The sequence below is a fragment of the Puma concolor genome, chromosome E2 (genome assembly GCF_028749965.1).
Source record: "Puma concolor isolate L17-30 chromosome E2, mPumCon1.1.hap2, whole genome shotgun sequence".
NCBI classification, from domain to species: Eukaryota; Metazoa; Chordata; class Mammalia; order Carnivora; family Felidae; genus Puma; species Puma concolor.
In genome coordinates this window covers 61,227,402-61,244,928 of record NC_141681.1, presented here as the reverse complement: position 1 = coordinate 61,244,928, position 17,527 = coordinate 61,227,402, and the positions used below count along the sequence as shown (strand labels likewise).

The window sequence follows — 17,527 nt, the reverse complement described above, 5'->3', positions numbered from 1 at the left end:
CACTGCACGTGAAACGTCACCTGAAACTGCTCCTGCCAGTGTGGGGGCAGGATCTTGTTTTAAGCTACATTTTTGTATCTTATAAATGTGGACTTTTTGCAGTTAATTTTTATTTGTTTAAACATTGCATTCAAATATTATTTATTTTGATCACAGCAGTTTTTGCACCCCCTTAAATAGCTCCCGTGGTGAGAGCTACATCTTCCTCACCCTAATCCTGGAACTAATTAAAAAGAATTCTTTTGGGGGCTCCTGGGTGGCGCAGTCGGTTAAGCATCCGACTTCAGCCAGGTCACGATCGCGCGGTCCGTGAGTTCGAGCCCCGCGTCAGGCTCTGGGCTGATGGCTCAGAGCCTGGAGCCTGTTTCAGATTCTGTGTCTCCCTCTCTGTCTGCCCCTCCCCCGTTCATGCTCTGTCTCTCTCTGTCCCAAAAATAAATAAAAAACGTTGAAAAAAATTAAAAAAAAACATTGAAAAAAAAGAACTCTTTTGATTTTTGTTTGTTTTTGTTTGTTTGTTGTTTAAAGTAAGCTCTACGCCCAACATGGGGCTTGAACTCACAACACCGAAGAGTCGCACGCTCTACCGACTGAGCCAGCCAGGTGCTTCCCAAGAACCCTTTTAGTATAAGTAAAGGTCACCACTTCCAAAGATAAGTGTAGAGCATTAAAAAAAAAAAGCAGTTAAAAAAATACATAGGTATAGAAAAAACACTGAAAACAAGAAGATGTGTGAATACAGTAGCACTCAGAAGTGCTCTTGTGATGGTTTTGCGGTAGAGATTAGTAGAAATTATTAAATCTATCAATGGAAGAATGGGCGGCTTATCTAGCCCTTCCTAGATTAGGAGGGTCTGTTTGTAAGAAGTGATGCAATTGGTAAAGATAAAACTTCAGAAGCACGAAAGATTGAACAAACAGGTGGGGCCATCCAGGCTGATGATATAAAACCGTCCTTGAGGCAGACTGTTTCCCGAATTAACCCTAAGACCTCGGACTCCACCAACATGGCTCAAGATAATTCTCCAAACAGTAAGTTCCCCGCACACCTGACTGAGGTTTCTGTTTCGTTGGTTTGGGAGGAAATTGACTACAAACTTACGGGCTTGCCACAACTTGTGGGAGTTCCATCTTAAACCTTTTTTTTTTTTTTAACGTTTATTTATTTAAAAAAAAAATTTTTTTTCAACGTTTTTATTTATTTTTGGGACAGAAAGAGACAGAGCATGAACGGGGGAGGGGCAGAGAGAGAGGGAGACACAGAATCGGAAACAGGCTCCAGGCTCCGAGCCATCAGCCCAGAGCCCGACGCGGGGCTCGAACTCACGGACCGCGCGATCGTGACCTGGCTGAAGTCGGACGCTTAACCGACTGCGCCACCCAGGCGCCCCTAACGTTTATTTATTTTTAAGAGGGGGGTGGAGGAGAGAGAATCGCAAGCAGGCTTCAGGCTGCCAGCACAGAGCCCAACTTGGGGTTCAATCTTACTAATTGTGAGATCATGACCTGGGCCGAAATCAGGAGTCAGATGCTTAACTGACTGAGCCCCATTTTTAAATTTTATTTTTTTTTAAAAATTTTTTTCAACGTTTTTATTTATTTTTGGGACAGAGAGAGACAGAGCATGAACGGTGGAGGGGCAGAGAGAGAGGGAGACACAGAATCAGAAACAGGCTCCAGGCTCCGAGCCATCAGCCCAGAGCCTGACGCGGGGCTCGAACTCACGGACCGCGAGATCGTGACCTGGCTGAAGCCGGACGCTTAACCGACTGCGCCACCCAGGCGCCCCTAAATTTTAAAATAACTGTATTAGGATTGGGAAAAATTTTCTCTCATATGATATGAAAATATGCTGTTTTCTGTGTATTGTGCATTGGGAATTTCAGAAAGATACAGGCAATCATGAATTAAACAAAACAGAAGATTTTTGCTTCAGGAAGGAGAGGGAGAGAGATACATTTAAAGAAACTGTGGTAAAAAAAAAAAAAGAGGGGGGCACCTGAGTGGTTCAGTTGGTTAAGCATCTGATTCTTGATTTCAGCTCAGGTCATGATCTCACAGTAAGTGAGTTTGAGCCCCACATCGAGCTCCAAGCTGCTGGTACAGAGCCTGCTTGGGATTCACTCTCCTTCTCTGCCCCTCCTCCGCGTGCTTTCTCTCTCTTGTTTTATTTTTTATTTTTATTTTTTTTTAACGTTTATTTATTTTTGAGACAGAGAGAGACAGAGCATGAACGGGGGAGGGTCAGAGAGAGGGAGACACAGAATCTGAAACAGGCTCCGGGCTCTGAGCTGTCAGCCCAGAGCCCGACGCGGGGCTTGAACTCACGGACCGCGAGATCACGACCTGAGCTGAAGTCGGCCGCTTAACCGACTGAGCCACCCAGGCGCCCCGCTTTCTCTCTCAAAATAAATAAATAAACTTAAAAAACAACAACAACAACAAATTGGGGCACCTGGGTGGTTTAGTCGGTTAAGTGTCTGACTTCGGCTCAGGTCATGATCTCACGGTCCGTGGGTTCAAGCTCTGTGTCGGGCTCTGTGCTGACGGCTCAGAGCCTGGAGCCTGCTTCTGATTCTGTGTCTCCCTCTCTCTCTGCCTCTCCCCTGCTCAAAAATGAATACACATTTAAAAAAATTGTTTAAAAAAAAAAAAACAATGGGAGGCATGAGAAATTTCATAGATCAGAATATCTTTGGAATCAAAGAAACTTCCGGACTTCTTTCTCAAGACTGAACTTTACTCTTGAACTTGGGATTCATCGGTCTCACTTGCTTGTCTAACCAGTGTCCCAAACTCAGCGTGTCCCAAACTGGACTCCATGTTTACACCCAAACTCTCCCCCACAGAGTTTATCCTCACTGAGGACATGTCAGCTGTTCATGCTAAAAACTCTAGGGAACATCCTTGACCTACTTTTCTCTCATGACCTGTATCTAATCAGCCTGGCAGTTCTGTTGATTTTAACTTTAAAATATTTTAGGAATCTGACCATTTCTTGGTCCATCCCCACACGGCCCTGCAAGGCCCTATACAATCTGTGTTCTACCCCCGCCACCAAGGTCTAGGACCTCACCTGTTTCTGCTTTGTTCCAGACTGTGTGGCCCTCTGCTCTCTCTTAAACAGGCCAGGCAGGCTCCTACTGCCATCCCCAGTCCCTGCAAGGTGGTTCTCCACATGTCAGCATGGGTCCCTCTCGCATTTGCTTCAAGTCTTTGCTTTGCTTAAGTCATTTGTTTTCTTCCTTTCAACATTTTCAATGTTTTGTTTATTTTTGAGACAGTGCAAGTGGGGGTGGGTGGGTCAGAGAGAGGGGGACAGTGGATCCAAAGCCGGCTCTGCTGACAGGCTGACAGAGAGAGCCCAAGGCAGGGCTGGAACTCACGAACTGCAAGAACGTGACCTGAACCGAAAACCAAGAGTCCGAAGCGCCACCGACTGAGCCACCCAGGAGCCCCGAATCAAGTCATTTTCTAAGTGAAGTCTTCCCTAATTACTTGGCTTAAAATTGTGACTTCACCCCATGCATTCTTTCTTTTCCCTCCTCCTTTATTTAAAAAAAAAAAATTTATGTTTAGGGGCGCCTAAGTGGCTCAGTCGGTTAAGCATCGACTTCGGCTCAGGTCATGATCTCGGTTCATGAGTTCGAGCCCCGTGTCAGGCTCTGTGCTGTCGGCTCGGAGCCTGGAGTCTGCTTCGGATTCTGTGTCTCCCTCTCTCTCTGCCTTTCCCTCCCTCACACTCTGTCTCTCTCTGTCTCAAATATAAATAAAAAACATTAATTAAAAAAATTAAAAAGAAATTTTTATGTTTATGTATTTTTGAGAGAGAGAGCCCACGCGCACGTAAGTGGGGGAGGGGCAGAGAGGGAGGCAGGCACAGAATCCGAAGCAGGCTCCAGGCTCTGAGCTGAGCTGTTAGCACAGAGCCCCTTCGGATTCTCTGTCTCCGTCTCTTCTCTGCCTCTCCCCCACTGCTGCCCTCTCTCTCAAAAAGAAATGAACATTTTTTAAAAAGTTTAAAAAATCCAGTTGACAGGGGCGCCTGGGTGGCGCAGTCGGTTAAGCGTCCGACTTCAGCCAGGTCACGATCTCGCGGTCCGTGAGTTCGAGCCCCGCGTCGGGCTCTGGGCTGATGGCTCAGAGCCTGGAGCCTGTTTCCGATTCTGTGTCTCCCTCTCTGTCTGCCCCTCCCCCGTTCATGCTCTGTCTCTCTCTGTCCCAAAAATAAATAAACGTTGAAAAAAAAATTAAAAAAAAAATCCAGTTGACATGTGTATCTTAGTATAATACAGCATACAACACAGTTCACTGAAATGGTTTCAGACTCCTCGTGGCAGCTAATATCTAAGAAAGTTTATGCCACTTGTTATAGCGGGTTTTTAATTTGGTGGAGTTTTAATTATCTGAAAGGCTATTAAAGTACAACTCTGTGCCCAATTATATACACCTGTCTGAGGCTGTATATGCTCATGATTGAGCTCAAAAGAACATATCACAAGAGATCAGATGCAGCTATAAGAATCCAGCTCTCTTCTATGTGGCTAAGTATGGACATCAAAGTAATTTCCATAAATGTAAAGCAATGTCACTTACCTCAGTGATCATTTATATTCCAAGGTGACAATTTTTTAATAAAAATGTTATTTTTGTTAAAATGTAATGGGTTTGTTGACATTTGAAAATGGATTAATCAAGGGGTGCCTGGGTGGCTCAGTCGGTTAAGCATCCGACTTCGGCTCAGGTCATGATCTCACGGTCTGTGAGTTCGAGCCCCGCGTCGGGCTCTGTGCTGACAGCTCAGAGCCTGGAGCCCATTTCAGATCCTGTGTCTCCCTCTCTCTGCCCCTCCCCTGTTCATGCTCTGTCTCTCTCTGTCTCAAAAATAAATAAACATTAAAAAAAATAAAAAAAAAAAAGAAAATGGATTAATCAAGGGGTGCCTGGGTGGCTCAGTCGGTTAAGCATCTGACTTCAGCTCAGGTCATGATCTTGGGGTTTGTGGGTTTGAGCCCCATGTCAGGCTCTGTGCTGACAGCTCAGCTCAGAGCCTGGAGCCTGTTTCAGAATCTGTGTCTCCCTCTCTCTCTGCCCCTCCCCTGCTCACACTCTATCTCTCGCTCTCAAAAATAAATAAACAAAAAAATTTAAATAAAATGGATTAACCAATATTCTCACTTTTAATTTTTTAAAAAATTTTTTAAATGTTTTATTATTTATTTTTGAGACAGAGAGAGACAGAGCATGAACGGGGGAGGGTCAGAGAGAGAGGGAGACACAGAATCTGAAACAGGCTCCAGGCTCCGAGCTGTCAGCACAGAGCCCGACCTGGGGCTCGAACTCACATACCTTCAGATCATGACCTGAGCCGAAGTCGGACGCTCAACCAACTGAGCCACCCGGGCGCCCCACACTTTTAATTTTTAATAAGGTAAAACAAATGGTCTTTGGATATTCAGTTTTAAAAGTGCAAATGGGTCCTGAAGCCAAAAACACTGGGATTTAGTGATCTAGAATACTTTCTAAAGAAAAAAAATTGTGCAATAATTTTCAAGTTTTTTTTTTCTTTTTCTTGTCTTCTTAGTAACGCACAATTGATAGGTTACTGCTCCTCAGCAACACACACTTGCTTCCCCTCCCCGTGCACAGCCGTCCATCTGTTCCATCCAGTGCATTTCATGCCATTTAGAGATAGGTGTCTTGTGATATGTGTGTATCCTTCACAAATACACAACATTGTTTTTGTGGAACGTAACTTATTTAGATTAGTTGATCTTTACTGGAATCACTTGATTCTCTCCAGCTTTTTATTGAAGTACAACTGCATATGGTAAAATGCAAATCACAAGTGTACAATTTGATTTAATTTATGTGTACACCTATGTAGGTATATACATAATTGCTACATAGAAATATTATTGCTCTGTATAAACTCCATTTTGTGCCTTCCTTTCTTGACTTAATTCTGTGCCTTTGAGACCTATCGATCTTGTTTCCCTTGTCATTTTTTTTTTCTCATTATTTTGGTCTTAAGGCATAAAATTCCATCACGGGGATATTAGCACATTTTACTTACCCATTCGTGTAGCCATGGGCATTTAGGTTGCTCCAACTGTTAACATGAACAGCATTCTGAAAAATATGTCATGGAGATTTGAGTGGGAAATAAATGATGGCATTACAATTACTGCACATAATTTAAACAAGCATAGCCCAATTGCCCCACCCACTATCTAGAATAAAGTACATTCCAACCAGCTCTCCAGAAGGGTTTCCATCTCCCCACCCCACCCCCATCATTGCAAGCATCTGACTTTATCTGATTTTCTAACTTTTGAACTGCAGTTTTCAGTTATGTCTTTGGTTCCAGAAATTTTTCCCATTGTGTTTTGGGAAGATTAAATAGCTTATTTAACTCTTTTCTATCTCAATGTGACACGGATTCTTTCGTACATGATTTTCCATTTACTTTTACATTTCACAGGTCTTTAATTTGGCATTTTGAAATATACTGTGTATCATGACTCAACTTCATTTTTCTTCATACAGCAAGCCATTTTCTTTACCCAACACTACCCTTTCCCACTGATTTTGGAAGCTCTGGCTGTCCCAAGTTCTATATAGAACAGGCTTTCTGTTCCTCGGCTTTCTGTTGGGTTCCATTTGTCTACTGGTCTGTTTCTGCATGAGTACTGTAAGAAAAAGCTTTTGCTACTCTATTTTATCTGGATAATTAAATGCATCATCTTTATCCTTTTTAAACAAAATGTATAATCTACTTTGTGGGCTTGTATTCTCCCTGTATGTTTTAGGTGGCCCTCAAAATCCTGTTTGGTCTCTTCTCAGAAAACAGCCATATTCTCATCATGAGAAAAACATCAGATAAACTCCAATGAAGTTCTACAAAACGCTTGTTCAGTACTCCTTAGAACTGTCTATATCATGAAAAACTAAAGTCTAAGAAACTGTCAGGGCCAAAGGGAGCCTAAGGAGATCTGAGGACCCATTGTAACATGGTACCTTAGATAGCATCTGAGAACAGAAAAAGGATACTAGATAAAAACTTTTAGATAAAAACTTGGAAAATATGAATAAAGTATGGACTTTACTTACCAACAATGCAACAGTATCAATTCCTTCATTGTGAGAAATATACTGTGGTAATATGTTAATAATAGGGGGAGGGGTACCTAGTTGGCTCAGTTGGGAGAGCATGTGACTTTTTTTTTTCTGAGAACTGGGGAGAGGGGCTGAGGGATAGAGAAAGTGAGAGATTGAGCAATCTTAAGCAGGCTCCGTGCTCCATGCCCCACTCCCCCTTGGCGGGGGCACGGAGCCCTCTGTAGGGCTCAATCCCATGACCCTATGATCATGACCTGAACTGAAATCAAGAGTACAACGCTCAACCAGCTGAGCCACCCAGGCGCCCTGAGTATGTGGCTCTTTTTTTTTTTTTTAAGCTTATTTATTTTGAGAGAGAGAGAGAGAGAGAGAGAGAGAGAGCACAAGTGGGGAGGGGCAGAGAGTGGGAAAAAGATAGAATCCTAAGCAGGTTCTACACTGTCTGTGCAGAGCCTGATGTGGGGCTCGAATTCAGCAACTGTGAGATCATGACCTGAGCTGAAAGGTGGATGCTTAACTGACTGAGCCACTGAGGTGCCCCAAACATGTGATTCCTGATCTCTGGGTCATGAGCTCGAGCCCCACATTGGGTGTAGAGATTACCTAGAAAAAAGTACAATGAATAATAGGGGAAACTGGGAATGGAAGATATGGGAACTCCTCATACCAGCTTTGTAACTTCTCTGTAAATCTGAACATCCTAAAATAAGGTTTACTTCAAATATCCTGTTGGTATTTTTGTTTGGAAATGCAATTCCCTGTTAATACACAGAATGTTCACTACTACCAACGAAATGGCAGTGAATATCCATGTGTGTTACCCAGACGTACACGTGTCCGTTCCTCTAGGATAGAGACTCAGGAAGGGAATTACCAAGCTGTAACGGTCTGGAGCTTTGTGCCCCCCAGAGTCAGAGATGAACCATCTTGATACTGATCTCTAGGAACCGTTAGCTTATTGGGCTATAACATGCTCCTAGGTTGATAAAAGAGATCTTCCTCAGATTTTTCTCTTTGCTTTCCTCCTTTCTTATCCTTCATCTTACTTTAGCTCTTCATCTCCTGTTCCTCCCTGCCCACCCTCTACCTGTCAGTGTAGGAATTAGGCAGGAGGCCCTAATTTGCTTATCCCTGCCCCCCATTCCCTAGGGAGTTGATCTGGGTTAGTTAGAAGTTCCTCTATATCTACTTCAGGGCTTAAGCTTTCCTTTGAGCTTTTTACTGTAAAGGATTTTTCCTTTTAAGAATGTATACAGTCAAGGATCTGTGCACAGAGAAGAACCTACTTGAAGGTATAAGATGGGTAGGGTCCTGTGAGAGCTTTTTAACCTAAGGCCAACCTCAGAGAAGATTACTTTGCCATCAGAAAAATTCAGTCATGACTATTTGGAGCACAGAATGTGGGCCTTAGACTGGAGGGTCAGGGAAGGACTCTGAGAAGGAGGTGCTCAAGCTGGAACCTGTCATAAAGGAGCAATCTAGTCCCTCATCACATGAAGGGCATCGCAGGAAGAGAAGAACAAGTACCAAGTTCTGGAGTAGAAGGAAGTTGGCCTGGTTGTGGGACAGAAAGTTGGTGGTAGTGGCTGGAGGGACACATTTATTCCAAGGTATAAGGCCAAGGAAGTCATTATATGTGACTAGGTCAAAAATATTGGTGAGGGCCTGATCAACATGGTAAGATTCAAGAGGACTTGAGAAAGATAGTAAAGTTAACCTTCTCCTTTCAGGGTGCCTGGCTCTCTCAGTTGGTAGATTATGTGACTCTTGACCTCAGGGTTGTAAGCTGGCCTCCAAGTTGGGTGTAGAGATTACTTAAAAAAATTTAGAACTCTAGGGACACCTGGGTGGCTCAGTCAGTCAAGCTTCTGGCTTTGGCTCAGGTCATAATCTCACAGTTCGTGAGTTTGAGCCTCGCATCGGGCTTGCTGCTGTCAGCACAGAGCCCGCTTTAGATCCTCTGTCTCTGTCTCTCTGTCCCTGTGCTGCTCAGGCACATGCACACACTCTCTCTTTCTCTCTCTGAAAAATAAACATTAAAAAAATACAAAAAATTATAAAATAAATAAATAAATAAATAAATAAATAAATAAATAAAATTTTAGCCTTCTTTCAATGAAGTACAACAGACCAGGAGGTAGTAGACTGATATGCAAATGAAGATTTAAACTTGTAGGAGGGACAAACATTCAAGGATCAAAGAAAAAAAAGCATCCCTGTGGTCTGGGAATCTCAATGAATTCTTTATTTTGCCGTAGTTAAGAGTTTTGACTGGATTTTTTTTTTTTTTTTTTGCATAAATGTGGAGTTTGACTTTTTTGAGTCTTGTTGTTCCCTTAGTTGTTAATTTTAGTCACTCTGACCTGTGTGAGGCAGTATCTCAATGTGGTTTTGATTTGTATTTCCCTGATGAGTGATGCTGAGCATCTTTTCATGTGTCTGTTGGCCATCTGGATGTCTTCTTTGGAAAAGTATCTATTCATGTCTTTTGCCCATTTCTTCACTGGATTATTTGTCTGTTGGGTGTTGAGTTTGATAAGTTCTTTATAGATTTTGGATACTAACCCTTTATCTGATATGTTACTTGCAAATATCTTCTCCCATTCTGTCGGTTGCCTTTTAGTTTTGTTGATTGTTTCCTTCGTTGTGCAGACACTTATTTATTTTAATGAGGTCCCAATAGTTCATTCTTGCTTTTGTTTCCCTTGCCTCCGGAGACATGTCTAGTAAGAAGTTGCTGCAGCCAAGATCAAAGAGGTTATTGCCTGTTTTCTCCTCTAGGATTTTGATGGTTTCCTGTCTTATGTTTAGGTCTTTCATCCACTTCGAGTATTTTTGTGTATGGTGTAAGAAAGTGGTCCAGGTTCATTCTTCTGTGTGTCACTATAAGAACCAAATGATCCTCCCTATATTGTTTTTAAAAACATTTTGGAAAGTGATCCTGTTTATCTGTTATTGAGGGCAATGGATTTTACCCAGAAATTAAACCAGAAAAACTGAAAGGGACTTAATGGTACTTCATTTGCTCTTCATTTCTATCGTTTCGAGTATTCATGATTGTAATGACCTATTACATGCCTTTTCTTGACTCATTCTTCTTAATCCATATGAACAGAACACATCAATTTTTCATGGTTTTTGAAAAATAGAAGACCTTGACTCCCAGTCATGGCATTCAGATCAAATAGAGAAGTTCAAGAATCACCCTTGTGTGGGGCACCTGTGTGGCTCAGTCGGTTAAGCGTCCAACTTCGGCTCAGGTCATGATCTCGCGGTCCATGAGTTTGAGCCCCATGTCAGGCTCTGTGCTGATAGCTCAGAACCTGGAGCCTGTTTCAGATTGTGTGTCTTCCTCTCTCTCTGACCCTCCCCTGTTCATGCTCTGTTTCTCTCTGTCTCAAAAATAAATAAACGTTAAAAAAAAAAAAAGAATCACCCTTGTGTATTTAAGGGCTTTATAATTGTGTCAGAGTTCTTTCCTACTGGGTTCTGGTGGATTACAAAGGAAAAGAGGAAATCAAACACTAGCTTGAGCCTGAAGTTTGAAATTTATAAGCTGGCCTATTAAATGCTTCGTCTTTCTTAATCTTTCCACAGAGACCACACCAGTGAATCACAGACGCAGCCGCACCAAATTCACACAAGATCAATTGAAAATCCTCATCAAAGCATTTGATAAAAACCCTTACCCAGGTTATGCTACCAAACAAAAACTTGCTTTAGAAGTCAATACTGAAGAGTCTCGAATCCAGGTAAGTTACAAATTCTGTATCTCCAAGACTAAGAGTAGACAAGGAGGCAAGGAAACTGTTAATCGAGCACATTATGTGCCAGTGTGCTAAGGGCTTTGCGTGAAGTAACTTGACACCCAGAGTGAAGTCACAAGGATGCTGCTCTTTGTCTCACTTCACAAATGTGAGTACTGAGGGTGAAAGAGTGTCTAGGAGTGGCAACGACATGTGCAGGTACTTCTTCAGAGAAGAGGAAATACTTGAGCTGGCTGATAAATGCATAATAATTGCAGCATCTATTTATTAACTTAAAAAGATTACTATAGTCATGTTGGGAACAGATTGTGAAGATGCTAAATGCCAAACCTTGACCTAAGACTTAGTCGGATGTGACAGGTATCTGTAACAGTACTGAGCTTAGACCTATAAGAATCACACCCTTTGAAGACAGGCAGTAATAGGGTGAGATGACCTAGACATACTTAATTCTCTCATTTTCTTTTCCTCACTCAAGATTTGGTTTCAGAATCGAAGAGCTAGGCACCAGAATAAATCAGAACCCGATGAGGACTTAAAATCAAGCCAAGACCAAGATCACCTTGAAGAGGAGATTCAAAGTAAATAGTCTGTTCCAGTCCTTTCACAACAGAGCTTCTTGGGTACACAAGGTCCTCTCTACCTGGAGCTAACTACTACTCTGAGTGGGAGAGGAATGTTCTTTCTCTCAGGGCCTCCTGTTCAAGGTCTTCTGGTAGCAATGGGTCCAATATGGCCCCTGGAAATTCTTTCCTGCATGGTTCACGGACCTTTTGAGACTTTGCTCTGCTTACCTTCTTTCCACTGGAAAGAACCAGCAACCTAGCCATATACTGTGTCTCTTCTAGAACCTTCTGCCTGGAATAAGCCAGGGAAAGGCCCTCTTAAGGAGATGCAATGTATTAGATGGAGACAGTGTAGGACAGGTTTGGGTTCCTTGTTTGGGAATATGTCAACTGACCTCTGAAATGTTTCATGACCCTCAGTCTTACACCTATCCTAGGTAGAGAAGACAGACGGAGTCGTACCAACTATACGTCCTTGCAATTACATGCCCTCATTGAGGCATTTTCAAACAATCCTTATCCTGGCTTTGATTCCAGAGAGCAACTTGCTAAAGAAATTGGTGTTCCCGAGTCAAGAGTCCAAGTAAGTGATAAAGAATTTGCCCCATCTCCTAGGATGGAGATTTAGGAGATGGGGAGCGCTGTGGATGGACATGTGAGGCACATTACCACCCCAGGGCCTCTCATGAGCTATTCTCTCCATCTAGTAGGTCCTTGAGGCTTGTTTATTTAGAGAGAGAGTGAACACGAGTAGAGGAGAGGCAGAGAGAGAGGGAGAGAGAATCCCAAGCAGGCCCCCTGCAGACAGCACAGAGCCTGATGTGGGCCTTGATCCCACAAACCATGAGATCATGACCTGAGCTGAAACCAAGAGTCAGACGCGTAACCACCTGAGCCACCCAGGTGCCCCTCCATCTGGTTGCCCTAGGGCCAGCTATCTCACCCCCTTCAGTTCTTTCTTGCTGTAACCAGTGTTTTATTTTTTGTTTTCTTTCTTTCTTTATTTTCACTGCATTTATTACTAATATTAAAAATATTTTAAATAATTCTTTCTCAGTTCTGCAATGGCCCTCTTCCCTCCTTCTTGCCCACACTCCTGATGCATTTCCTCAGGACAGGTTGAAAACCGAACCTGTCTGCTGTTATTTTCACAGAAAGCAACCAGTGCCAGGGATGTCAGGGAAGAAGGTTGGAAGAAGGCAACAGTACTGTCCAGGTTCCATCCTAAGGTTGGCTGGGTGGATAGTCACAGAATTCAGTCAAAAAGTCTGGTGGCCTTGGAGTGACTTAGTCTAAGTAAAGTGGGCTGGACAGGAGAATAGGGTAGCCCACCAGAGGCTTTAGAGAACACCTCAAAATCTTGTCAAACCCAGTAGAACTGACACCAGGAGAAGAATGGGGAGGACCAGGGAGGCAGTCTTGTGGAAAGTTCTACAATTCTCCCATGTTGGGAGGTTACAGGAAGTCTAGAGGTCACCAAGAGCCTCACTCATTTTGGCAGAAAAGCTCAACTCTAGCATTAGGACATCAAAAAGAGACCAACCACATTGAAAAAGGCTACAAAGGGATGCACAGTTTCATAAGCACAGGGATCACAGACCAGAGTGGTGGGGATCATGCTGCTGACACACAGAAACTACAAAATCCAAAAGCAAGGAGAATGGCCTTTCAGGGGTAACTCCACCTATCATTCAGACTTGACCCCAGGTCACACAACCTGGTGAATTTCGCAGAGCTGCTGGCAACACTAGGGGCAGAGGGTGTCACGTAAAAAGGACTTAAAACAAGCAGCTGGAAGGAGGGAATGACAGGAAACTGCTCCAGGGAATTGAGGGCAGTACTGGGGGCTGGGTGGACAGGTGCCCAAGCAACAGCACCAAAGAGGTTTCCTGTATAGCAGCCAGCTGGCACAGGGGACGAGGACCCAGGAGGCAGATGAAGGGAACAAAGATGGGGTCCTGAACATGAGTCTCTGGAGGCTGGATCAGAAGAAAGGCCACATACTGGGCACCAGTGATGACACACAACTCTGGACCAAAAGGGGGGGTGGGTGTCCCTGACTGAGGGTGGTGGGTGGAACAGCTTCAAAGTAGCCATCACAGAGCCACAGGGGACTATGTGGCCTTCAGGTCACAGGAGGCTCCTCCCCGCCTGGATGGGAAGATACAGTCTCACAGGGTGGTCTGTTGATACCTGGGTGATAGAAGACACAGAGGTCCTCATATTGACACTGGCCCTTTTTGGCAAAGTGTCTGCATACAGGACAGTTGGATTTGTCTCCCCATAACCTGGAGTCCATCCTTGGGCAGGGAGGTATTCTTGATAAGAGACCAGCTTCTGAGCTTCAAGAGTTTCTCTGCTCTTTGTTGGAAGCCTCCCCTGGAGGGACTCCCATGGCCTGGTCTGGGAGAACAGGGTTCAGCATTGCCCATGCCCTCTCCCATGGGGAGGCACAACTATTTGGGCCTCATCTGGGGCCTGGGCCTCCCCGAATTGGGCCTCTGCCCAGGGGAGGAGGTGGGAGACTCAGCATTGTGGAGTCATTGGTCTTCTTGATTCTGGAGGACCTCCATGAAGAGCTGATTGGGGTCATCAAGCTTTCCATTGGCCAGAAGGCCAGGTGGTCTAATGGGACTCCCATCCTTCTCATTTCTGGTCTCTTTCCTCCTGCTCTGGCAGGGGGAGCTGTTGCTTGGGATTCTGCATCTTGCGCTTTGGCATTATGGCGGCAATGGCTGCGGTGGGATTTGGAGAGCAGTGACTGAGGAAGGGATTGTTTTCTACTCTTTGTCTTCTGAATAGTGCCTGACACAAGGAGTAATAATTTGTTGAATGAAGGAAGGAATGTTTCTTTACATGCAATATGAGCCAGGCATTTGCCTAAAGTCTTTACATCTATCACAGTTTTCAGCCTTTCTAATTATCTCATGAGGTTGGAATTATTATGTCTAATTTAGAGATTTAACATTTAACTCAGAGAAATGTAGGATCCAGATGGAATAGAATTCTGTCAGAGTGGTGTGCTCTGTGTGTGTATTTAGACCAGTGCTCCTTGGGTGCCTGGGTGGCTCAGTCAGTTAAGCATCTGAGTCTTGATTTTGCCTTGGGTCATGAGATCGAGCCCAGGTTGACTCTGTGCTGACAGCAAGGAACCTGCTTGGGATTCTCTCTCTCCCTCTGCCCCTCCCCCACTCATTCTCTTTCTCTCTCAAAATAAATAAATACTAAAAAAAAAACAGTGTTCTTTCCAGTAATCTGATAATTCCAATAGTATGATTAAATGTCACACAAATTTACCTCCTAGACAAATAGGAGCAAACAATGTGTTTGTGTTTGGTCAGAAACGGTTTCACAGAGGAAAACTTGATCTGGGGCTTGCAAAGCAGAGAGAGATCCCATGGGGGAAGACCAGAAGAGAGGGGGTTAATAAGGGCAGCAGTTTTGGTAGACTGGATTCCTAGCAGCAGTCCTGTGGCTTCCAGAACATTGTGAATTGTCTATGGGCTGGTGAACTAGGGTGACATAAATATACTTAAGGAGGCCTCAAGTCTAGACCAATTGTGACCAGTTGATTAAGCTGTTGTGTTCAGGTTTTGTGGACACCATCTTCCATTAGCCTGTGAGCTGTGATGGGGGCCCATCTCTGATTAACCCCTGTATGCTGAACAGAGCTCAAAAGTCTTGAAGTGGATTAGACACTTGGAAATACTTGCTATAAGAGTTTATATTTTATCCTTTGTGTGGTAGAGACATGCTGAAAGAATTAAGACAGAGGAGAAAGCATGCTCTAGTTACAGTTTGAAATAGCTCCTCTTCCTCCAGTGAAGAATGGACTCCACTATGGAAACAGGAAGTAAGTTTGACAATCAGTGAAAAGTCAAGGAGGCTGAGACATGGAAATGAGTGCGGTGTGAGAAACAGCACGGACACAGACTGATAGCAATGCATAGATGGGGTGTGGAGGACAGGGGTGGGCGTGGAGAGGGAAAGAGATGAGATAACGAGGAAGACGTGGTGGGTCTAGCTTGGATGGATGGCTAATCTTGCTGTTATCCAGCAGGAGGATTGGGTTCTAGAGGAGGATGTGCCTCGGTGAGGGTTGGGAGATTCTATGGAGAAGATGGATAGAAATGGAAGACTGATTTTTTTGAGTAAATGGTTTGGTGTGATTCTGAAGGAGCATGTGAGTTGGGAGAGAAGAAAACAGAAGCTGGTGATGAAGTACGAAGTTAATCTTGTCCTAATGTAGCCATTCCAATATTCTTTGGGCGAGTTTTCTCCTCAGAATTCAAAGCCGAATATATTTTTCCTTAAATTCAAGATATTGTGGGGCACCTGGGTGCCTCAGTCGGCTAAGTGTCCGACTCTTGATTTTGGCTCAGGTCATGATCTCGTGGTTTGTGAGATCAAGCCCCGTGTAGGGCTCTGCACTGACAGAGGGGCGCCTGCTTAGGATTTTCTCTCTCCCTCTCTTTCTGCCCTTCCCCTGCTCTCTCTCTCTCAAAATAAACATTTATAAAAAATATATCTTGGTAGGTGCAGAAATAATGAGAAATCTCTGAATGACTTTATCAACAGGGCACTGGTTCTCATAGGTACCACAAACAAGGCAGATGGAGAAAATTTATGATTCAGGTGTAGAAACCGAACACAGGGTTGCATATGTGCAGTTCCTCCAAAACAATCATTCACCTGCAGAGTGGTCTATACCTTCAGGAAGGACATGAAAGTTTTCATGGTATTACGTGACTTTTCCAAAGCCTGGTTTTTGGACTCCAGATCTGTGCCTATTCTATTTGCAACCTCTGTGAAAACCAAACGTAGTAGTTGTGGAATGTGAGTGTGTGTGTGTGTGTGTGTGTGTGTGTGTGCACGTAGTATATAAATACATATACGTTTTTCTAAAGTTATGTTATTATAAATAATATATACATATACTTGAGATATATATATATATATATATATATATATATATATATATATATAATGTGCATGTATGTGTGTAACTTATGGGCAGAGGCAAGGGGTAACAATTATGTCTTGTGGGATGAAAAATACCTCCCTAGACAGACAATATACTATCCTCGGTCATGGAAGAAACATAAGCATTTTGAAGAGGAAGGAAAAGAAAGATGGGAAAAGAATTCCAGGCAGAGGGAAGAGTGTCAGTATAGGCATGGCACTTTAGGGAAAACCAGCACTGGTAATGAGGCGACCGTGGGGACTTAAGGATATGAAACCCATCATGAAGACACTAGGTGTGAGGTTCTGAATTTTGGGCTTTATCTTCAGACTTGATAGACCGTCCTAGCTGTCATATGGAAGGCTGGTGATTTTGGAATTAGGTCTAGAACCAACCCCCTCTCTCTTCCTTTTGTCTTGTGAAAGCAATGGTGAAGCTTGCATGACATCATTTGATTGAATTAATTCTTGATGTTTTTTTTTTTTAATTTTTTTTTTCAACGTTTATTTATTTTTGGGACAGAGAGAGACAGAGCATGAACGGGGGAGGGGCAGAGAGAGAGGGAGACACAGAATCGGAAACAGGCTCCAGGCTCTGAGCCATCAGCCCAGAGCCTGACGCGGGGCTCGAACTCGGGGACCGCGAGATCGTGACCTGGCTGAAGTCGGACGCTTAACCGACTGCGCCACCCAGGCGCCCCTAATTCTTGATGTTTTACCCACTTAGATTTGGTTTCAAAATCGGAGATCCAGATTCCATGCCCAGAGAAAAAGAGAACCTGATGATGGAGACTTAGAACAGAGACAAGACCAGGAACAGGATCTCTGAGATGAGAGAGTTCAAGGTAATCACTCTGTTGTTCTCATGTTGGCTCACAGAGCAGAGCCTACTGAGTGCCCAGTCCTTCCACATGATGGAGTCAACTCCAACCATCTCTTGGGATACCTCCTACTCAAGTGCCTTATCAGGCTCCATGGAGTAAGGGGATTAGTTATAGTTCCTGAAGACTCTTCCCAAGTCAGTGGTCCCCCAAAAGAATTCCACTGGCCACTTTCTAGCTGGAGCCCATAAACCCCATTAGAATGTGAATTTTGGGGGGGGTGTCTGAG

General features: G+C 43.8%; 1 protein-coding gene and 1 pseudogene across 1 annotated transcript; one reads left to right on the top strand and one right to left on the bottom strand.

The window, feature by feature from the left end:
* The first annotated feature begins 1,007 nt into the window (after positions 1–1,007).
* Positions 1,008–17,246, top strand: DUXA (double homeobox A). Its single transcript, XM_086688685.1, has 5 exons — positions 1,008–1,032; positions 10,720–10,874; positions 11,368–11,470; positions 11,893–12,038; positions 17,145–17,246. The coding sequence occupies exons 1-5, from the start codon at positions 1,008–1,010 to the stop codon at positions 17,244–17,246; spliced, it is 531 nt and encodes a 176-aa protein (XP_086544811.1).
* On the bottom strand, positions 13,581–14,266 carry LOC112850954 (proline-rich protein 3 pseudogene; annotated as a pseudogene).
* Positions 17,247–17,527: the final 281 nt, after the last annotated feature.